The sequence below is a fragment of the Balaenoptera physalus genome, assembly GCF_965194825.1.
Source record: "Balaenoptera physalus genome assembly, chromosome: 1".
NCBI classification, from domain to species: Eukaryota; Metazoa; Chordata; class Mammalia; order Artiodactyla; family Balaenopteridae; genus Balaenoptera; species Balaenoptera physalus.
Genome location: NC_138882.1, coordinates 143647920 through 143672051, shown reverse-complemented (window position 1 = coordinate 143672051; position 24132 = coordinate 143647920). Strand labels below are relative to the sequence as shown.

At 40.7% G+C, this 24132-nt stretch overlaps 1 protein-coding gene across 2 annotated transcripts in view; it reads right to left on the bottom strand.

The window, feature by feature from the left end:
• Positions 1–1236: 1236 nt before the first annotated feature.
• TM2D1 (TM2 domain containing 1) overlaps positions 1237–24132 on the bottom strand; it is a 148229-nt gene continuing 125333 nt past the window's right edge. For both annotated transcript variants that reach the window (XR_014261636.1, XM_082453972.1), the window contains one exon: positions 1237–3132. Coding sequence is in view for 1 of the 2 variants with exons in the window: in XM_082453972.1 (XP_082310098.1) it covers positions 3073–3132 (60 nt within the window). In the remaining variant the exon portion in view is untranslated. The remainder of the gene's footprint in view (positions 3133–24132) is intronic.

Below are 24132 nucleotides of genomic sequence, written 5' to 3'. Positions count from 1 at the left end.
TATCTGTGTGTATAAAAGAGTTTTGAATTACTTTGCAACAATTTCTCAAATCTGAGCTCCTTTTACAAACAGAATTTACATTTCCATGTCCCCGAGTCTAGGATATGAAGTGTGGTGTCAAGTATTAACAATCTAGGTCTGACTTTACACTCTCAGCACCCAGAATTGTTCCTAAGAGTTCACATCTAATAAATCGTACAGTGCTGTGGTTCCTTGCCTTCATGTATTCAACAAACATTTATTAAGTGCTAGGTCTTGCACTAGGTACTAGAGGTAGAGAGATAAACAGACATGGTCTTGTACTCATGGCCCTCATACTTTAGCTACAGGTTGCAATTATGTTTCACTCTGGTGTCAACTCAGGGATTTAGAGGGGCTGCTCCCAGCACTAGTTAAAAACAATTCTAGGCAGCACTTGATCTTAGTGGGGAAAAGAGTCATGGGTTTGGAAGGAGGGAATGGTTTTGAATGTTTGCTAATCCAGGTTTCGCTGGGGACAGACACATATACAACAAAATATAATTTAATGCAGTAAATGCTATTTGTGAGATAAGAACAAAGTGGCATCGAACACAGAGCAAGGAGTAATGAATTTTGCCAAGAGGGAGTGGAGTAAGGAAAGGCTTAATTGAAGAGGTGAAACTGTAGCTGGGTCTTGGTGGATGACCAGGAATTTAGTAGGCGATGAAGTGGGAAAAGATGACTTCAGGCCAAGAGCACATCATGAGCAAAGGCACAGAGGTGTATTAGTACATGGGGTGTTGAGGGAACAGTGAGTAGTCCTGTTTGGTTAGAACATGGGGTGTGGGGATGATGTTGGTAGGAATGAGTTACAATAGGGGGCTGGGACCAGTCTGTACTGCTTTATTGTGTAAGCCATAGGAATCCCTGAAGGCCCTTAAGTTAGAGGATGATATGGCCAAATGTGTGTCTTTAAATGGTTACTCAAGAAGAACTAGATTGGAGATAAAAAGAGAAAGAGGCAAGAAGCAGAGAGGAGGCTATTGCAATTATGCAGACAAGGGACCTGGGCATTTAAAGTAGGGTGGTGTGGAGTGGGGGCCAAGAGAGAGGAAATAGCATCATCAAATAGCACAAGGATGTTCTTCTCTCAAAAATGACCTAGTATTAGGGCTTCAATCAATATAAAGCAAATTTAATGGTCTAATTTTTTCATAGCTCTTGTTCTAATGTTACTGTTTGAATATGTCACTAAATCACACATATAAAGGGAGCCAGATTTTAAAATTTATCCTTGAGTCAATCTGGTAAAGTAGGTACTAGAATTTCCATTTTACAGAGGAGAAAACTGAGGCCCCAGGATTTAAAAAGCCCGCAATCGGTGATCTTAGACTACACATCTTCTAAATGTCAAAGCTAGCATTTGAACCCAGGGCAACTTGACTCCAGAGTCAATGTTCTTAATCACTACTCTATACCATGTGAACAATTAATTCTCCAGTGTTATGGGCCATTTCCACTAATTGTTAAATCTCTCATACACCTCCTCTTTTCAGTCTGATATATCTTGACCCAGGAGACAAGCCAGTGAGTATCAGAGAAGTATTGAAGGTAGGAGGAAAGTACCTCTGAAATACTCCAAATAACTTGGACTTGAAGTCAAAGAAAAACTATTGATTTTTTTTTTTCCTGAGTACTTGAGAGATTTGTCAAGTAATCTCAAATCTCTTACTCTGTGGGAATCAACGCATTAATCAATCCACAGGCACTGTACCTAGCACTGTGCTGGGGGAATAAATCACCCTTGACTCAGTCCTCAATAGAAACACAGGGGAAAGAGCCCAGGACTATGAGAGAGGAGACATAGTTGGGAGCCCTGGCTCTGCCATGAACATGCCCTTGGCCTTGGACAAGTCACTTCATCTTTCCAGGCCTTCCTTTCACCACTGGAAATTGCCCCAATGATGGCAAATGTCCTTACCATTCCTACATTTTTGCACCCACCTTACAGGATTAATTGAAGGAAAAATAAAAGAGCAATTAGTATTGGACAGAAAACTGTGGTAATAAAACACACTGAATTGCACGACTGGTTTAGCAATCACTTGGCGTCTTCTGAAACAGCCTCCTAAATATGCAGGAAGAGTGTTTATCATTCCTACTCCTACGGAGCCTGACACTTCACCGAGAGAACAGGCTTTACAATGTCGCACTTTCTCAAAAATTGCTGCATTTGAAATCTTGCGGGGATACTTAGAACTTGTTTTTAGAGGACCTGAGGCACTTTGAGTTACTCAATGCTTTATCCCTCCTTCCTTTTCATCTTGCCTGGAGAATCCCCAGTGGTGATTTTTAAACATGGTTATGTACTTCATTGAGGTCTTTGGAGTTTGGAGAATGCAGCGTTTCCTCTGAGGCAAAATATTTTGAACAGTGGCTGCATGGGCTCACTGTTTCCTGGAGCTAAAGACTGCAAATCGATTTCTGCAGCCCGCTTCTTCCAGAAGGAGACGGTGGGGGTGAGTGGGAACACGAACTTGCTTTGTCCACCCAAACAGCGCCGTCAGATTTCTCAGTCATCCTCTTGGCTTTCGGAGGAATCGCAGGAGCAATTGTTGAGCCTCGCAACAGCGAGATTCCGCCGCCTTCCAGCTCTAACAATCAAGAGACAAGTCTCCGGAGAGCACAGGCTCCAAGCAGTTATTAGAGATGATGGCATTACCGGAGCGCTGGGGCCGCCTGCCCTGCCCTCCAAAATAAACGGTCCTCTTACGGCTTCACACTATGCTTTACTCCCTATATTAACACAGGAGCTGACAGATGGGGTGAGAAGCTGCAACTTGTATTTTGGAGGGCATTCGAGATGATTGTGCTAGTTCTGATTCCAGAGCTGATCTTTTTAGCAGATTATGATGGATTACTCTCCACGGTGGTCAGCACCTCCTGTATATATTTTAGGTGGAATGCCTTCTTTTGACACATACTTTACAGAGACATAAGTGTATCCTATTTTAATTAATAGAAGAAATGATTCATTCACAAGTGGAAGGTTTAATTAAAGAAAGGGTCAGCATGGGTCAGCCATGAATTGCAAAATATCTCTGATGTTTATTATACTCTCCACCAACTCTGCATGCTGTCTGGAGTGGTACAGGGCAGTAAAGGCAGGCCCTGGAAAGAAAGAAAATGAAGTTTAATTAATTCACTCATTCCACAAATATTAATTGAGCGCCTACCGTGTTTTAGGTGCTGTGCTAGGCTCTGCAAATAAAATGGTGAACAGTCAGACATGATTTTTTGCACTTATGCCAGGGACAATGCAGTTGGGGGCACAAGAAAAGTGAGGAACAAACAAATAGAACACTATTATTAAAGATGGTAACATGTTTTCTGAAGGAAAAAATCATTTTGGGCTCTTCTCCTTGCAGTGTTCGGGTATTGTTTTTTAAGAATTTTAATACCCCACTTTACAGTGAGGTACATTTAACTTTGGAATATATCTCTGAAACCAATCTGACCCAAGTCTGCTAAATGAAGTATCTTATTCTTAGAAGCAGCAGTTATACATACTGAGTTGCAAAATATGTAGCTTGTCACAGTAGCTCCTTCCTATGAGGAGAGAAACTTTATGCTTTAGAATCAGACAAACCTGGATTCAAATCCCGGCTTCTCAGCTTAATCGCTTTCTGGTCTATGATATTACTTTGCTTTTCTGACCTCAGTTTCCTCATTTACAAGGAAGAATAACAATACATAAGGCATTGAGTCATGTGAAAAAATACACGAATAGTACCTAAGGCATAGCATTCTTATTAATCAGCATTAATATTTGTAATTTATCTTCTTACATTATTATTATTAGGAGTAATATTTTTCCCTCTCTTTTGGAACTTTCTTGATTCTATGTTTGTTCTGGTTGTTCATGTTATTTTCTTATCCCCTCATCTGATGACAGAGGTCATAATTTTTAAAGCACTGGACGCAGTCTGATATATGCTTAGTGATCAATAAATAAATGTCGAATGAATCGATAAAATTCTATCTCCTTTTGGAATTGCGTAGAGAATAAGCTGATAGCAAAGTCTCTCAAAGGCTTCCCATAACACTTGGAATAAAGTCTATATTCCTTATCATGGCAAACAGGAACCAACATGCCCTGACCTTTCCAGTCTCATCCAACACCATTTTCCCTCCTGTACTCAGCTTGAGCCATCAGCCTTGCCTGGAATGCCCTTTCTCTAGAACTGTGCATGGCTCACTCCTTCCAGATCTTCAGCTCTCTGTTCAAATATTTTCTCTTCCTGGAGACCTTGTCTGACCACCTTGCCTATTCATTTTTTTCTGTCTCCTCACCCTGCTTTATTTTTTCTCAAAGCATTATCACTGTCAGAAATTACATGATATATTTCAGAGTTTACGAATTTGTTGTCTATCACCCCCACTTATCACATGTGAACTCCTGAGAGCAGGAACCTAGACTGCTGGTGTCCATCCCTAAGTCACCATGCCCCTGAATGAATCAAACAAACGAAGTATCTCTTTTCATTTTTGTAGGGAAATATATATATAAAAACTATCCAAATAGTTTCTATAGTACAGTAGTCTACAAAACATAAGAAATCTTTCTCCCCAAATTTTTGCTTGCAGCACTGAATTTAATTTTTCACCACAGAATGACAGGAAGAGGGAAAATCAGCTATTCTAGTGGTATGGAAAATGAAGACACAGCCAATAGGAGGTCTCCCAAAGCCCCAGTTTTAATAGGATTCCTACACATTTTACTTTCTCACCGTGAGTCTGGCCCTCCTTGTAAGTTGCTTCCTTTGTGCTTAAAAAAGTAGTTACTCCTGTTCTCAAAGCCAGCAAACATAGATTTTCTTTAGTTTTCACATGATCTGGCTCAAAACAGCAGGAAACTTGAATGTTTCGTTTGGCGTCTTTCACTGACTGAGAACAGAACTGCAAACAAGAGAGGCGTCTCCTCTTGCCCAGGTGGTCCTAGCGCTGGAGAGGACAGGCCAGAACCGCGTCCGCCACCATGCGCTCCAGGGACTGGAGGGAAGGTGAGGGCCCTGGAGGCGTCCCTCGGGGGGCAGGCCTGAGCCTGGGTGTGCGAGTGTGGTGTTGCACAGAGGCTTTGCTGGCCTCGCCTGGAGCATTTTGACCCGCAAGTCTCTCCAAAGAGCCAAACAATGCCGGCTGTTCCTGGCAAGGCCGAGCCTGGCTTACTCAGATTCGTGTTTTAGGAGAGGTGCTTTGGGGTAACTGAGAAGGCTCCATTTCCACCATGAGCACATCAGCCCTGGTTTCCGCTGTGCAAAAACAAAACTCTCAAAAATGTTACCGTATCAAATCGATGTGGCTTTTGTTTTATAAACAACTTTTTTTTTTTTTAGTCTGTGGAAACTGTAATAAAGACCAACACCATATCCAGTTGTTTTCCAGAGAACCAGCTCCACTTGGGAGACTTTCTCTCAGCGTGAGGGGCTGCTCTTTTTTTCCAGCAGATATTCCTACAATTTGACTCCATGTGGTCAAGGGCATAGCAGTGGATTCTCAGCACCTCAGCTTGGAACCGTGGGCTTCTTTCTGCATCTGAAAGGGAGGGCTTCAGAACCACTAAGGAGCAGTGGTGGGAGGCAGCCAGTCAAGGAAGTGATCTCACAGAGTAGCTCATCTCTGCTGGAGCAGGGGAAGACTCCCTTTTGAAGGAGGCCATGAATTTGGGGCCCACACATCCCACAGGCCATGAGAACACTTCACAAAGGCTGTGATATTCCGAGATGCCTGGACGACTCCCTGAAGCTCATTGCTTCCAAATGCCTTCCTTCTTTCAGTACAATTTCATTTAAGACAAGTAAGATGAAAGCTTACAACAGGACGTCACTGATTTTCCAACACAGAACAGGCAAGGGTGATAATATTAATGGAACAAATACGTTTTGGGAGAAAATTCTTATTATTTGCACACATTAAAATTCACAAAATAGAGTTGGGCACCAGAAACCTTTCCCTTGTGACTGAGAAACCATGGGTTATCTGCAATAATCCACGGAGGATGGATCCTATCCAAAACCCACTCCAGTGGAGAATCGACTACTGAGGGGATGTGTGTAGCACATTTTCATTCCCAGATTTCATGAAGAAATGGTTAAAACTCAGCCCTTTTCAAATCTGGCTCTGTCACTTACTAGTCATGCCTCAAATCCCACATCTATAAAATGGAGATAATAATATACTTATCTAAATGTTTTGTTATGAAAATTAAATGAGATAATCCGTGAAAGTCCTTGGCATAAGGTCTGACACTTGGTCAAGTGCTCAATAAATGTTACTTGTAAAAATAACTATTATAACAATTATAATTTATGACATTATTATTAAAATTAACATTTGTTTGTAATGATTTCTATCCATTTCATTCTATTTTTTTCTTCCATTTTTCACTGCCTTTTGAATTCAGAATGTCTGGTAACCTGCATATTAAGTGATGAAATACAAAGTAACTGTTCCTCAACATGAATTTCTCTGAAAAATACTGTAGGTTATGCTACAGATTCCTGTAAGCATTTTGCTAATTTGAATAGCAAAATAACACTAAAATCGGCATGGTTTTCTATCTAGACTATAAGCCCCTTTTTAGCACCTTCTTTACTATTCTCTCTTCAGCTCCTAGCACATGGGGTTGCTCAAAATATGTTTGTTGAGTAGATAAATGTTCTTTATTCATACGAGAGAAACAACAACAATAAAAACAACTCCTTGAGTAGCCTCTACTTCTCTTCCATCTAAAACTTTTCCAACAAAGAAATTTCCCTGGTTAGTATGAAAGTTCTAAGATAGAGGTGATCATGGGCAAGGGAACCTCTGTTCTTGTATTTCACTCTTCCTGGTGGTCTGTGTTAAAAATAAGGTCGCTCCGAAGTGACAGAGTGGCATGGACATATATACACTACCAAATGTAAAATAGATAGCTAGTGGGAAGCAGCCACATAGCACAGGGCGATCAGCTCGGTGCTTTGTGACCACTTAAAGGGGTGGGATAGGGAGGGTGGGAGGGAGACCCAAGAGGGAAGGGTTATGGGGATATATGTATACGTATAGCTGATTCACTTTGTTATACAGCAGAAACTAACACAACAATGTAAAGCAATTATACTCCAATAAGGTCACTCTTAGGCAAAAAGCTATCTGATTGCCTAGTGCCCCTCCTTTGATATGTCATTTGAAATACTGACATTATTTTAATAGCGTCTTTCTTAAATTAGGGTTGGAATTCTTTTCTCAGCATCATCTTTTTCTTTTCATCCATTCTAGGAAAGAGCTATCATTGTCTCATGTCCCCAGTAATTGGATAAGTGATTCTTCCTAACCTTGAAACAACTAAGTAGAAAGTATACCCAGTGACCTTAAAATGGACAGCCCTTGCCTTTTCTAATTGGCATGTGTATTCTAGAACTCTTTGAACAATACTTTGAGTTCCTAAACCTTCTTATAAAGGGGTGTGTGTGTGAGTCGGTGAAGGATGGGGAGTTGGTGATAGAGGGATCCAACTCCTTCATTTCTAGCTAAGTGACGGGGCTTCCACTTGGCCACATGGAGAGAGCAACATGTTGGCACATATAACCATGGCCTGAACGCTGACTTCCACTGGGAAATCTAGAAGCTGAGAAACAGAATGGCTGGCCACTTTGATGGTGGAATCAGGAGAGGGCTGCTGAGCTGGGGTAAGTCCTGCACACCCTTAATTTGATGAGACAAGGGATGAGTATTTCCCATGGACCAGATGTGGGAAATGCTGAAGAGAGAGCTAAGCTCCAGACCTTTTAAGAACTGTCCAGTTGAACCTCCTGGGAGAAGGGACTCCAGCAAGTGTGAGTCCATGGAGAATGGCCCCTCTTGAGCCAGGGTCTGCAGATAGGAGAAACATCAAGCCAAAGGAAAATGTGCATTGAAGTTGCAGTTGGAAGGACCAAATGGGAACTTCCAGAAAAGCCCTGGAAAACACTCCACTGGAGAAAGGGATAGCTTTAAAAATTTGTCAGGTCCAAGAGCATGAGGCCAGCCTATGATAGAATCAACTCAAATAAGGGTTTTCTTGACCTTTATCTCTTCTTCCCTCCCTTGCTCACAGACCATAAGAGTCAGAAATTGGATAGCAGGCTGGGGGGTAGGGAAAGGGAGAGGCAGGAGGAAGAAAAATGCAAGGCCTCACAGACCCTATCCCCCCTTGCTCACTATGACATATTTCATTTTTTGTTGGAACATGATCTGATTTACATTTTAGAAAAATTATTCTGGCTACCTTGTGGAGAAATGACAGAGAGACAATACAGAAAACACAAAGACCAGATGCAGGGCTATTTCACTTGTCTGCAGGAGGCATAAGGATGACTTGGACCAGGGTAACCAAGTGGAAGTGTTGAGAAGTTTTCGAATTCAGAATACATTTTGAAGCTGGTAAGGATTTGATGCCTGTGAGGAAAAGAGAAGAGTCTTCTTTGACTACAACGTTTTTGACCTGAGTAATTCTTTGAGTGAGTGAATCCATTACTGAGTGAATGAATGAATTGGGAGTCATTAAAGAGTTTTCAAGTAATCAGGTCAGATTTATATTTCAGAAACCTCACTCTAGTGAGGTTTAGTGAAGGATGGATTGGGGACTGAAAGCCAGGTGACAAATTGGAAGGCTGTTGCAATAGTCCAGGGGAAAGACATTGAGGTTCTGAGCTCAATGTCTAGGTAGTAGGTATGGAAAGGAAGGGATAGATCAGAGAAATATTCAGGATATTAAATTATTAAAGTGTGGTGATAGGATAATTGTGAAGGAGGAGAAACATAATGGCTTCCAGATGCCTGGGTGAATAATAGTTCCACCCTAATGATGAAGAACATGGAAGAAAAAGGTGTAAAGGAAGAAAAGAGAGGATAGATGTTATGATGGTTAATTTTACTTGTCAACTTGATTGGGCTAAAGGATGTCCAGATAGCTGGTAAAACATTATTTCTGGGTGTTTCTGAGGGTGTTTCAGAAGAGACTAGCATTTGAATCCATAGACTGAGCAAAGAAAGATTGCCCTCACCAAAGAGGATGGGCATCATCCAATCTTTTGAAGGCCTGAATAGAACAAAAAGGTTGAGGAAGGGTGAATTTTCCCTCTGCTTGAGCTGGGACATCCATCTTCTCCTGCCCTCAGACATCAGTGCTCCGGGTTCTCAGGCTTTTGGACTCAGACTGGGACTTACACCTTTGGCTCCCCTGGTTCTCAGGTCTTTGGGTTTGGCTGGAACTCCACCACTGGTTTTTCTGGGCCTCCAGCTTGCAGACAGCAGATCATGGGACTTCTTAGCTTCCATAATGAAGTGAGCTGATCCCTCATAATAAATCTCTTTCTATATTTATGTGTATGTGTGTGTGTATGTATATATATACATATATATATATGTATGTATGTATATATATACATATATATATATATATATATATGTATGTATGTATATATATATATATGAGACAGTTACTCTGTCTCATGCTGGAATAACACTAACAGATCATACACACTCTAGAGCTCCCTGTGGAATTGGCTGAGGTTTTGTCAGGCCTGCCATCACAGTTGGATTTCTCTTTCTGCCCAATCCTGCTTCCTCACCTGCCTGCCACAGGTGTTGATCCCTAATAAACATCCTGCATGTCAATCTCCATCTCACTCTCTGCTTCCAGAGAATCCAACCTATGACAGTTGATACCAGAAGTGGTCCAAAAGAGTAGGTGATTGTTGGGGTTTGGGAGCTGAATCACTTACTGGCTGACTGGCAAGAAGGACTCCACCACTGGTGGTAGGTAGGAGACAGACAGACACTGGCAGTGGGTGTTGACCCTGTTGTTCACAAGCTCCTGGATTGTGAATTGAAACAATGTATCAGAGGAGGGGATGGTATTAGCTGGTGTAATGCATTAGGCATTTGAGATGTATGGGGTAATTACTAATTATTAGGACAATGGGATTGGATACTTCTTGCTAAGTGCAATTGATACACTGGAAAAAGATAATGAAAAGCAATGAGAGATAAATAAGCAATTGAAAAACCAACTGTGAAAGCCAGAGGGGCTCCCTGGTAATATGATGAGGCTCTCATTTGCTACAGTAGGAGGACAGAGAAAGATGAGGCCTAGGCCCAGGACTTCATAGTCAAAGTGGCTGAATTCTAGAAAAGGTTAAATTACCAACCAAAGCATACCTGTTATGCAGGGTTAGGGCCCTGGTTGGAAAAAAATTAAAACCTCACACTTGGGATTATCTGACTGAATGCCCCTTCAAATTTTGAACTCCTAGACTCATCTGAACTCTCTCCATCTTGAGAAATGGCCCACTGTCCCTAGTAAAAATGAGAACTCCCCCATGCTTGAAGACAGTACAGAGAATTCTGCCCTGCAAGACAATAAGTGCCCCCTCAGGACCTTTGCCCACTTCCCCTTATTGCCAGTAGGCCTATAACTAGGATTGGGACACAGCAATGCAGCTGGAGATGTACTAGGTCTCATAAAGAAAGGAAGCAACTCTTTCCCAAAGGTGCAACAAGACATAACCGATATGTACAGCAGAAGCTGTGGAGTAGGTGTGGAGCTAGATTCTTAGGGTGCATGATCAAGGGGACGGAACATAATATTGGATAAGGTTGAGTTTACTGATTTGGAAGCACTCTGCTAAAATACAAGATATAATACCCTGACAAGGACTCCAAGAGATGATACAAACTCACTTCTAGGACAGCTCCTAAAACTATTGGAAAAAGCAATGGGCCCCATTAAGTGAAATCAAAATGTCAGAATTGCTATTCCAGATGGTTGGAAAGTTGTTTAAAAGGTTCACAGAAGTAGGCATGCTGGAAAGGATATACTAAGCAAGGCTAGAAGACTCACCAAATGGTTGGGCTCCATGAGAAGGCCAAGAAGATACACGATTTACCAAGACCAGAAAGAATGTGCTGGTGAGAATGTCAGAATGCCTCTAAGACACAAATGTGACCTTATTACCCACTGCTTAAAAACTCTTTAGTGACTTCCCATTCTTTTGGGCATCATGGAAATGTTCCAGAGCCTTGTGCAGTAGGCTAAGTCTCTCAGTGGGAGAGGCCAGTTCAGAAATAGACTCACATAGCAATGGGCATAATGGGATTCCCAAAGCAGTAGAGGTTAGGTGGTGGTGCTTAACTGCTTGAAGTCGAGTGGACACAATTATAATGAGACCATAGTTAGAGCAGTGGCCAAGAGGGCTTGACCTGCAGAGATTTATTAGGATACTTAATAGAATATGGCATCCCTCAAGGCAAAAGAGATGGACAGCCAAAAAGTGTCTTAATCAGATTTTACCTGCAAAGAAATTAAGGATAGATGATCAGGGGGCTGAAGGCAGTTACCCTAATTTTATAAAGGCACAGTATCTTGTCTAGTTTCTGGACTTGAATCTATTTTCAGACCCAGACTCACTAATTCAACAGGAGGCCAGGTCTCCAGGAGGAAGAACACTGTAACACCCCAGCAAATGGTAATGATTTCCCTAGTCCTTCTCCAAAAGGAATAATGGCCATGTAGGACCTAATTACACACTGAGGAAAAGGAAATACCCAAACATTTCAAGGAATATCGGACACAGTATGAATAATCAGAGATCTGAATCATCATCATGGCGCCTCTCTTAGAGTAGGGGACTATAGGCACCAAGTAATAGATGGAATCCTGGCTAAAGTCCAGTTTACTGTGTGTTCACTGGATCCATGACCCACCAGTGGTCATTTCCCCGTCACTGAATTTATAATTAGATTTGATATACTTGGTGCCACTCCCATATTTGGTCCTTGATCTATAGGATAAAAGCTACCGTAGTGGGTAAAGTCAAGTGGAGATCTCTGAAAATGTCCTACCCCCACCGCATCCAAAAGAGTAAATCAGAAACAATATCACGTTCCAGAGGGATGGCAAAAATTAGTTGAGTAATCTGTTGTCATCATCTAGGAGCCATCTGGTCTCTGCAAGGACTAGACTGGGGAATTAAATGAAGTTATGGTGGGACCTCCATGAGGAGGCTACAAAGCCAAGTGAGAAGTAGTGGCAAGAGAGGAGGGAGGAAACCAGGAGCCATGAAAACCAAGGGATGAAAGCATCAATACCAGCAGAGAAATGTAGTAAGGTCTGAAGGTGTCCACTGAAATCGGTAAATAATATATCACTAATGACCTTAGAAATAGGAATTCTAGCCAAATCAGTCACTTAACAAACATTCATTGCATATGTTACCTACTGCTAATAGGTGGTTGAAATAGGTATGATCCCTTAACCCATGAAAATGTATAGTCTAGTGCAGGGGTCCCAAACCCCTGGGCCGCAGAGCGGTACCAGTCTGCGGCCTGTCACACAGCAGGAGGTGAGCGGCAGGCAGGTAAGCAAAGCTTCATCTACAGCTCCCCATTGCTCGCGTTACCGCCTGAACCATCCCCTCTCCCCCGCCCCCTTCATGGAAAAATTGACTTCCATGTAACAGTCCCTGGTGCCAAAAAGGTTGGGGACCGCTGGTCTAGTGGATAGTGGTGAAAGCCAAATTTGTGTGGAATAAAAGGAAAGGAAATAAAGTCAGTAAGTGTGTATTACTTAAGGTTTGGAGATAATAGAAGTATAAAATATATGGACACTTAGAGCTACAAGTCCACACCCAGCTCCATAAGCACATATTCATGAAGCCCAAAAAGAACCCCTTGGCTCATTCCTAGTTGGTTTCCATGTGAGAGGGGCCAGCTTACCCCCCCTCAGCAGATGTGCCTCAAACATCTTGATCCTGAGAAGTTGATTCTTGAGCCGAGATACAAAGGATTAAGTGTGAAGTGTTCATGGGGCTGCGGGGCTGAAGGGGGAGTGTTTCCCTCTTCTAGTTACTTTAGTTGGGAGGGAAGAGAAAATTCTGTGGCATTTTTATGCCTGATACCCCCAACTTTCTTGATGAAATAGAAGCCAGAACCATCTTAATGGTTGGGTGTGGTCTTCACTGTATCTGGGCAGACAGGTCTGGGTTGGCTGTATTCAACCAAAGTAACCACAGGCTTCTCAGCCTAAACGGAAACCAAGGTAGGTATTTCAAACAGAGGGAACTTAAGACAGAGAATTGGTTACAAAGATGATGGAAAGTTGAGAGGGCAAAAAGGGCAAGCAGAGGTAACCCAAATATTTGTAACTACAGAAAGCAGCTATGAGTCAAAGTTTATGGGAACAAAAGAGAAGAGAGAGGGCCTAGAAGAGGTCAGAAGAGGCCCACACGTACATGCTGGTGCTCAGAACTCAGGGAGGGTGTGGCTGGCTGGTGCTGGTACTTTTAAGAGGGAACAACGCAACTGGATTGGGGAGTGCCAAATGAAGCTGGGAACTGAAGCCATAGCTATACTTTGCTGCTGTTTTTCCTGTAGTGACATCAACACTAGAAATAGAAAAAGTCCTTCTACTTCCTTCCATCTTCCTATCTCCCTCCAGTTCTCCCCACTGACAGTCCATCAGCTAATAGGAAGCCACCTGGCAAAAGTTTCTCAGAAGCATAGTTTGCAGACCCTGACCCAACATCACAGAGCAGAACATAGAGGAGCTGGAGTTTTGGAGCTGAACCACGACCATACCAGAGAAAATGGGTGACTGGAGGGCCTGAATTTTTGGCTTAAACAAAGAGACTGGTGCACTAGAAAGCCAGTACATGTAGGTGCTTGTACAGCCAGCAGGTATGAGGTATGACCAGGCATTTCTCTTCCTCTTTGTTGGCTGGTACTGGCATTTGCCGAGATGCCACAGAGCCTGATTACAGTGAGAATATAGCATTGGCAAGGGTACCGAGCACATCTGGCTGGTGCCACTTGTGGTCCCAGAACCTACATCCTCTATGCAAAGGAGTTCAGGTAGACCACCACAGTCTCTTCTTCATGGTTAAGGTTTTCCTAGGTAGAAAAGCATTAGAAGAGCTTTCTAGGGCAGCCAGACCATATGAACAAAATTTAGAGGAGAATAAATTATACAGCATGTTTGGAAGATAGTCAAAGCATCTCCTCCTTTTTAAATTTCCTTTACAAGATGGGAAGGAGACTTTTAAAATATTTTTTAATCTATAGTTTTCTTATGTAGCAGAGGTAGCTAATTAGAAAATACAATGTGAAAAATATCCCATTCTCAATATCAGTTGAAATTATAAATACTTAGGAATAAATTTAAGAAATGTGCATAACTTGTCTATGGAGGAAAACTGAAAATTTAAAGGACCAAAAATAACGCTGGAATATGTGGAGAGATACAGTCTATTGGAAGTTTAAATATTATTAAAATATAAATTATTCTCCAATTTATCTAGATGTTTAGTAAAGTTATCCCCAAAAAAGCACTTGACATATGCTTAAATATCCTGAAAATTAATCATTCTCATGCAATTTGATGATGTTCGTACTCATATAATTTGATGAGAACATGAGTTGATAAAATTATTCTAGAAACAACTTGGCTGTGTGAATCAAGGATTCTTTTAAATATCTATATATTTTGATCCAGAATTTTAGTCTAAAAATTTATCTAAAGAAATAATCAGACATGCTGATAAAATTTGCCTCCAAGTATGTTCATTATAAGGTATTTATAATTTACAAAAACTAAAAACACCCTACATATCTAGCTACAAGAGAATGTAAGTAAACTATATACTCAATAGATATTTATACAGAAAATTAAAAAGTATTATCCATGTGTATTCAAAGATTGGGGGAAAGTTTAGGATAAATGTTAAGTGAGAAGAACAGAATTCAACATTTTATATAATGAGATTCATGTGTGCACATATGTGTGTGTATATGCATACATATGCTTCTACATACATAGACAAAATTTGGAAAGAAATTTACCAAACAGTTATCAATGGTTAATCTTGGGTGATAAAATTATAAGAAATTTTTACTTTATTCTTTATATACTTTTGTTTTAATTTTACCATGAAAACATTTAATAAGAAAAATGCAATCATTTCAAAAAGAGGGAGAGACATTTGACTTCCTCCAATTTTTCTTTCAAAAATTCAATAAGTCCTTAAGTGCCAATATGTGCCAGCCACTTTGTCACAGTGCCATTTGGAGGTTAGACTACCTGGATCATAGTTGAGTATCTAGATCAGAGAGTGGTAGCAAATGGGACTGGAAAGATGGGTTGGACCAGATTGTTTATGGCCTTGTAGGTCAGACAAGAGAGCTTGGACTCCATCTTGCAAGTTTTGAAGTGTCTGATGCGATCCTTATGAAGAAAAACTATGGGAGAGACCTTCAAGATGGCAGAGGAGTAAGACGTGGAGATCACCTTCCTCCTCACAAATACATCAGAAATATATCTACATGTGGAACAACTCCTACAGAACACCTACTGAACGCTGGCAGAAGACCTCAGACTTTCCAAAAGGCAAGAAACTCCCCAAATACCTGGGTAGGGCAAAAGAAAAAAGAAAAAACAGAGACAAAAGAATAGGGACAGGACCTGCACCACTGGGAGGGAGCTGTGAAGGAGGAAAAGTCTCCACACACTGGAAGAGATGAGGGGTGGGTGGAGGGGAACTTCGGAGCCAAGGAGGAGAGCGCAGCAACAGGAGTGCAGAGGGCAAAGCAGAGAGATTCCCAACAGAGGATTGGTGCCAACCAGTACCCACCAGCCCGAGAGGCTTGTCTGCTCACCCATCGGGGTGGGTGGGGGCTGGGAGCTGAGGCTCCGGCTTCGGAGGTCAGATCCCAGGGAGAGGACTGGGGTTGGCTGAGTGAACACAGCCTGAAGGGGGCTAGTGCACCACAGCTAGCCAGGAGGGAGTCCAGGGAAAAGTCTGTAACTGCCTAATAGGTAAGAGACCATTGTTTCGGGGTGCATGAGGAGAGGGGATTCAGAGCACCACCTAAATGAGCTCCAGAGACAGGCGCAAGCCACGGCTATTAGCACGGACACCAGAGATGGGCATGAAATGCTAAGGCTGCTGCTGCAGCCACCAAGAAGCTTGTGTGCAAGCACAGATCACTATCCACACCTCCGCCCCCAGGAGCCTGTGCAGCCTGCCACTGCCAGCGTCCCGTGATCCAGGGACAACTTCCCCGGGAGAACACACGGCACGCCTCAGGCTGGTGCAATGTCATGCTGGCCTCTGCCGCCACAGGCTCGCCCTGCATTCTGCACCCCTCCCTCCCCCTGGCCTGAGTGAGCCAGAGCCCCCGAATCAGCTGTTCCTTTAACCCTGTCCTTTCTGGGCAAAGAACAGATGCCCTCAGGCGACCTACATGCAGAGGCAGGGCCAAATCCAAAGCTGAACCCCAGGAGCGGTGCGAACAAAGAACAGAAAGGGAAATCTCTCCCAGCAGCCTCAGGAGCCGCGGATTAAATCTCCACAATCAACTTGATGTGCCCTGCATCTGTGGAATACCTGAATAAACAATGAATCATCCCAGAATGGAGGAGGTGGACTTTGGGAGCAACTGTAGACTTGGGGTTTGCTTTCTGCATCTAATTTGTTTCTGGTTTTATGTTTATCTTTGTTTAGTATTTAGACTTTATTATCATAAACAGTTTATTGATTTGGTTGCTCTCTTCCTATTTTTTTATATATAGATATACATTTTTTTTCCTTTTTCTCGTTTTGTGAGTGTGTATGTGTATGCTTCTATGTGTGATTTTGTCTGTATAGCTTAGCTTTTACCATTTGTCCTAGGGCTGTGTCTGTCCGTTTTTTTGTTTTCTTTTAGTATAGTTTTTAGCACTTGTTATCATTGGTGGATTTGTTTTTTGTTTAGTTGCTCTCTTCTTTCTATCTTTTTTTTCTTTACTTTTTATTACTTTATAATTTACTTTATTTTTAATATTTTTTTAATTTTTAATTTTAATAACTTTCTCTTTCTTTCTTTCTCTTTCTTCCTTCCTTCCTTCCTTCCTTCCTTCCTTTCTCTCTCTCTCTCTTTCTCTCTCTCTCTTTCTTTCTTTCTTTCTTTCTTTCTTTCTTTCTTTCTTTCTTTCTTTCTTTCTTTCTTTCTTTCTTTCCTTTTCTCCCTTTTCTTCTGAACCGTGTGGCTGACAGGGTCTTGGTGCTCCAGCCAGGTGTCAGGCCTGAGCCTCTGAGGTGGGAGAGCCAAGTTCAGGACACTGGTCCACCAGAGACCTCTCAGCCCAAGTAATATCAAATGGCGAAAGCTCTCCCAGAGATCTCCATCTCAATGCTAAGACCCAGCACCACTCAATGACCAGAAAGCTACAGTGCTGGACACCCTATGCCAAACAACTAGCAAGACAGGAACAAAACACCACCCATTTGCAGAGAGGCTGCCTAAAATCATAATAAGGTCACAGACACCCCAAAACACACCATCGGACGTGGTCCTGCCCACCAGAAAGACAAGATCCAGCCTCATGCACCAGAACACAGGCACCAGTCCCCTCCACCAGGAAGCCTACACAACCCACTGAACCAACCTTACCCACTGGGGGCAGACAACAAACACAATGGGAACTACGAACCTGCAGCCTGTGAAAAGGAGACCCCAAACACAGTGAGTTAAGCAAAATGAGAAGACAGAGAAATACACAGCAGATGAAGGAGCAAGGTAAAACCCCACCAGACCAATCAAATGAAGAAGGAATAGGCAGCCTACCTGAAAAAGAATTCAGAGCAATGATAGTACAGATGATCCAAAATCTTGGAAATAGATTGGAGAAAATACAAGAAATGTTTAACAAGGACCTAGAAGAACTAAAGAGCAAACAAACAATGATGAACAATACAATAAATGAAATTTAAAATTCTCTAGAAGGAATCAACAGCAGAATAACTGAGGAAAAAGAATGGATAAGTGACCTGGAAGATAAAACAGTGGAAATAACTACTGCAGAGCAGAATAAAGAAAAAAGAATGAAAAGAATTGAGGATAGTCTCAGAGACATCTGGGAAAACATTAAACACACCGACATTCGAATTATAGGGCTCCCAGAAGAAGAAGAGAAAAAAAAAGGGACTGAGAAAATATTTGAAGAGATTATAGTTGAAAACTTCCCTAATATGGGAAAAGAAATAGTCAATCAAATCCAGGAAGCACAGAGAGTCCCATACAGGTAAATCCAAGGAGAAACATACCAAGACACATATTAATCAAACTATCAAAAATTAAATACAAAGAAAAAAATATTGAAAGTAGCAAGAGAAAAGCAACAAATAACATACAAGGGAATCCCAATAAGGTTAACAGCCTAACTTTCAGCAGAAACTCTGCAAGCCAGAAGGGAGTGGCAGGACATATTTAAAGTGATGAAAGGGAAAAACCTACAACCAAGATTATTCTACCCAGGAAGGATCTCATTCAGATTCGATGAAGAAATTAAAAACCTTACAGACAAGCAAAAGCTAAGAGAATTCAGCACCACTAAACCAGCTTTACAACAAATGCTAAAGGAACTTCTCTAGGCAGGAAACACAAGAGAAGGAAAAGACCTACAACAACAAACCCAAAATAATTAAGAAAATGGTAATAGGAACATACATATCGATAACTGCCTTAAATGTAAATGGATTAAATGCTCCAACCAAAAGATACAGATTGGCTGAATGGATACAAAAACAAGACCCATATATATGCTTTCTACAAGAGACCCACTTCAGACCTAGGGACACATACAGACTGAAAGTGACGGGATGGAAAAAGATATTCCATGCAAATGGACATCAAAAGAAAGCTGGAGTAGCAATTCTCATATCAGACAAAATAGACTTTAAAATAAAGACTATTACAAGAGATAAGAAGGACACTACATAATGATCATGGGATCAATCTAAGAAGATATAACAATTTAAAATTTTTATGCACCCAACATAGGAGCACCACAATATGTAAGGCAAATGCTAACAGCCATAAAAGGGGAAATTGACAGTAACACAATCATAGCAGGGGACTTTAACACCCCACTTTCACCAATGGACAGATCATCCAAAATGAAAATAAATAGGAAACACAAACTTTAAATGATATATTAAACAAGATGGACTTAATTGGTATTTATAGGACATTCCATCCAAACACAACAGAATACACTTTCTTCTCAAGTACTCATTGAACATTCTCCAGGATTGATCATATCTTGGGTCACAAATCAAGCCTTGGTAAATTTAAGAAAATTGAAAATACATGAAGTATCTTTTCTGACCACAACGCTATGAGACTAGATATCAATTACAGGAAAAAATCTGCAAAAAATACAAACACATGGAGGCTAAACAATACACTCTAAATAACCAAGGGATCACTGAAGAAATCAAAGAGGAAATCAAAAAATACCTAGAAACAAATCACAATGGAAACACGACGACCCAAAACCTATGGGATGCAGCAAAAGCAGTTCTAAGAGGAAAGTTTATAGCAATACAATCCTACTTCAAGAAACAAGAAACATATCAAATAAACAACCCAACCTTACACCTAAAGCAATTAGAGAAAGAAGAACAAAAGAAAGCCAAAGTTAGCAGAAGGAAAGAAATAATAAAGATCAGATCAGAAATAAATGAAAAAGAAATGAAGGAAATGATAGCACAGATCAATAAAACTAAAAGCTGGTTCTTTGAGAAGATAAACAAAATTGATAAACCACTAGCCAGAATCATCAACCAAAAAAGGGAGAAGACTCAAATCAATAGAATTAGAAATGAAAAAGGAGAAGTATCAACTGACACTGCAGGAATACAAAGAATCATGAGAGATTACTACAAGCAACTATATGCCAATAAAATGGACAACCTGGAAGAAATGGACAAATTCTTGGGACTTCCGAGACTGAACTAGGAAGAAATAGAAAATATAAACAGACCAATCACAAGCACTGAAATTGAAACTGTGATTAAAAATCTTCCAGCAGGGACTTCCCTGGCGATCCAGTGGTTAAGACTTCGCCTTCCAATGCAGGGGGTGCGGGTTCGATCCCTGGTTGGGGAGCTAAGATCCCACATGCCTCATGGCCAAAAAAACCAAAGTGTAAAACAGAAGCAATACTGTAACAAATGCAATAAAGACTTAAAAAATCGTCGACATCAAAAAAGTCTTTAAAAAAAAAAAAATCTTCCAGCAAACAAAAGCCCAGGACCAGATGGCTTCACAGGTGAATTCTATCAAACATTTAGAGAAGAGCTAACACCTATCCTTCTCAAACTCTTCCAAAATATAGCAGAGGGAGGAACACTCCCAAACTCATTCTACAAGGCCACCATCACCCTGATACCAAAACCAGACAAAGATGTCACAAAGATAGAAAACTACAGGCCAAAATCATTGATGAACATAGATGCAAAAATCCTCAGGAAAATACTAGTAAACAGAATCCAACAGCACATTAAAAGAATCATACACCATGATCAAGTGGGGTTTATCCCAGGAATGCAAGGATTCTTCAATATACGCAAATCAATCAATGTGATACACCATGTTAACAAACTGAAGGAGAAAAACCATATGATCATCTCAATAGATGCAGAAAAAGCTTTTGACAAAATTCAACACCCATTTATGATAAGAACCCTCCAGAAATAGGCATAGAGGGAATTTACCTCAACATAATAAAGGCCATATATGACAAACCCACAGCCAACATCATTCTCAATGGTGAAAAACTGAAAGCATTTCCCCTAAGATCAGGAACAAGACAAGGTTGTCCACTCTCACCACTATAATTCAACATAGTTTTGGAAGTGTTAGCCACAGCAATCAGAGAAGAAAAACAAATAAAAGGAATCCAAATTGGAAAAGAAGAAGTAAAGCTGTCACTGTTTGCAGATGACATGATACTATACATAGAGAATCCTAAAGATGCTACCAGAAAACTACTAGAGCTAATCAATGAATTTGGTAAAGTTGCAGGATACAAAATTAATGCACAGAAATCTCTTGCATTCCTATACACTAATGATGAAAATTCTGAAAGAGAAATTAAGGAAACACTCCCATTTACCTGTGCAACAAAAAGAATAAAATACCTAGGAATAAACCTACCTAAGGAGACAAAAGACCTGTATGCAGAAAACTATAAGACACTGATGAAAGAAATTAAAGATGATACAAACAGATGGAGAGATATGCCATGTTCTTGGACTGGAAGAATCAACATTGTGAAAATGACTATACTACCCATAGCAATCTACACATTCAATGCAATCCCTAGCAAACTACCAGTGGCATTTTTCACAGAACTACAGCAAAAATTGCACAATTTTTATGGAAACACAAAAGGCCCCGAATAGCCAAAGCAATCCTGAGAAAGAAAAGCGGAGCTGGGGGAATCAGGCTTCCTGACTTCAGACTATACTACAAAGCTACAGTAATGAAGACAGTATGGTGCTGGCACAAAAACAGAAATACAGATCAATGGATCAGGATAGAAAGCCCAGAGATAAACCCATGCACATATGGTCACCTTATCTTTGATAAAGGAGGCAAGAATATACAGTGGAGAAAAGACAGCCCCTTCAATAAGTGGTGCTGGGAAAACTGGAAAGCTACATGTAAAAGAAAGAAATTAGAACACTCCCTAACACCGTATACAAAAATAAACTCAAAATGGATTAAAGACCTAAATGTAAGGCCAGACACTATAAAACACTTAGAGGAAAACATAGGCAGGATACTCTGACATAAATCACAGCAAGATCCTTTTTGACTCACCTCCTAGAGAAATGAAATAAAAACAAAAATAAACAAATGGGACCTAATGAAACTTAAAAGCTTTTGCACAGCAAAGGAAACCATAAACAAGATGAAAAGACAACCCTCAGAAAGGGAGAAGATATTTGCAAATGAAGCAACTGACAAAGGATTAATCTACAAAATATACAAGCAGCTCATGTAGCTCAATATCAAGAAACAATCCAATCCCAAAATGGGCAGAAGACCTAAATAGTCATTTCCCCAAAGAAGATATACAGATTGCCAACAAACACATGAAAGGATGCTCAATATCACTAATCATTAGAGAAATGCAAATTAAAACTACAATGAGGTATCACCTCACACCGGTCAGAATGGCCATCATCAAAAATCTACAAACAATAAATGCTGGAGAGGGTGTGGAGAAAAGGGAACCCTCTTGTTCTGTTGGTGGGAATGTAAATTGATACAACCACTATGGAGAACAGTATGGAGGTTCCTTTAAAAACTAAAAATAGAACTACCATACGACCCAGCAATCCCACTACTGGGCATATACCCTGAGAAAACCATAATTCAAAAAGAGTCATGTACCACAATGTTCACTGCAGCTCTATTTACAATAGCCAAGACATGGAAGCAACCTAAGTGTCCATCAACAGATGAATGGATAAAGAAGATGTGGCACAAAATATACAATGGAATATTACTCAGCCATAAAAGAAACGACATTGAGTTATTTGTAGTGAGGTGGATGGACTTAGAGTCTGTCTTACAGAGTGAAGTAAGTCAGAAAGAGAAAAACAAATACCGTACGCTAACACATATATATGGAATCTAAATAAAATAAAATAAAATAAAAAATGGTTCTGAAGAACCTAGGGGCAGAACAGGAATAAAGACGCAGACCTAGAGAATGGACTTGAGGACACGGGGAGGGGGGAGGGTAAACTGGGACGAAGTGAGAGAGTGGCATGGACATATATACACTGCCAAATGTAAAACAGATAGCTAGTGGGAAGCAGCCGTATAGCACAGGGAGATCAGCTCAGTGCTTTGTGACCACCTAGAGGGGTGGGATAGGGAGGGTGGGAGGGAGACGCAAGAGGGAGGAGATATGGGGATATATGTATATGTATAGCTGATTCACTTTGTTATAAAGCAGAAACTAACACACCATTGTAAAGCAATTATACTCCAATAAAGATGTTAAAAAAAAAAAAAAGAAAAGAAAAAGTATGACTGTACAAATTGCCTCCTGGAAAACCTTAAATAAGATAATTCCATTCTTGTCCCTACCCTATTTGTGGAGGAAATGATTAAGTACCATTCCAGTTTTTATATCACTAGGCTGCTCTCCCTAAATTATGATGACTAAATCAATAAAGCATAAGGTCTGAAATTCTCTCCTCTCTATATGATGTCTGCAGATATAGGAGCAAGCTGCATTAAAGCTGTATCAGAAATAACAAAAGTTGCAGGAACTTCTGATAATAGGAAGGTAAATACAGTAGCCCCACTATCCATGGGGCATATGTTCCAATACCCCCAGTGGATGCCTGAAACCGCAGATAGTACTAAACCCTATATTTACTATGTTTTTCCTTTACATACATACCTAGGATAAATTTAATTTATAAATTAGGCACAGTAAGAGATTAACAACAATACCTAATAATAAAATAGAACAATTAAAACAATATATTGTAATAAAAGTTATGTGAATATGGTCTCTCTCATTCTCAAAATATCTTATTGTACTGTACTCACTCTCCTTGTGATGATGTGAGATGACAAAAGGCCTGTGTGTTGAGGTGAAGTGAGGTGAGTGATGTAGGCACTGTGTCGTAGAGTTAGGCTTTTACTGACCTTCTAACAATACGTCAGAAATAGGATCATCTGCTTCGGGTGATCCTGGATCATCGAGCTATGGTGATGTCGATGCTTGGATGTCAGGAGCAGACGATGTTGGTGGTTGCCGAATCCCAGGAGGGACAGCATGGGAGGGCAAGAGATTTCAGAACAATGCAGAATTCTAAAACTTATGGATTGTTTATTCCTGGAATTTTCCTTTTAATATTTTCGGACTGCGGTTGACAAAGGTAACTGAAACTGCAGAAAGTAAAACCGTGGAGAAGGGGAGACTAGTGTGTGGTTAAAAATAATTAGAGATGCACTTTTTACCGGGGTGAGGCATAAGGCTCATGAAAAGTCACCTGTCTCTACCTTTGCTGCAGACAAAAATGTTCTCTGCAATATCTCTCATGAGTCCTTTAGCTTCAGCTTTGCATCATAAAGATGAATGTCCAAACCAAAATTCATGACCTTACCAAAAACTTCTGGTTGTTTATATTGGTGAATTACAGCACGTCCTAAACGAGTTTCCAAAGGTAGAAATCTTATAATCATCTCAGACTCCCCCCTTTCTCTCACTGACAATATCCAGTCAGTTGTCAAGTCCTATCA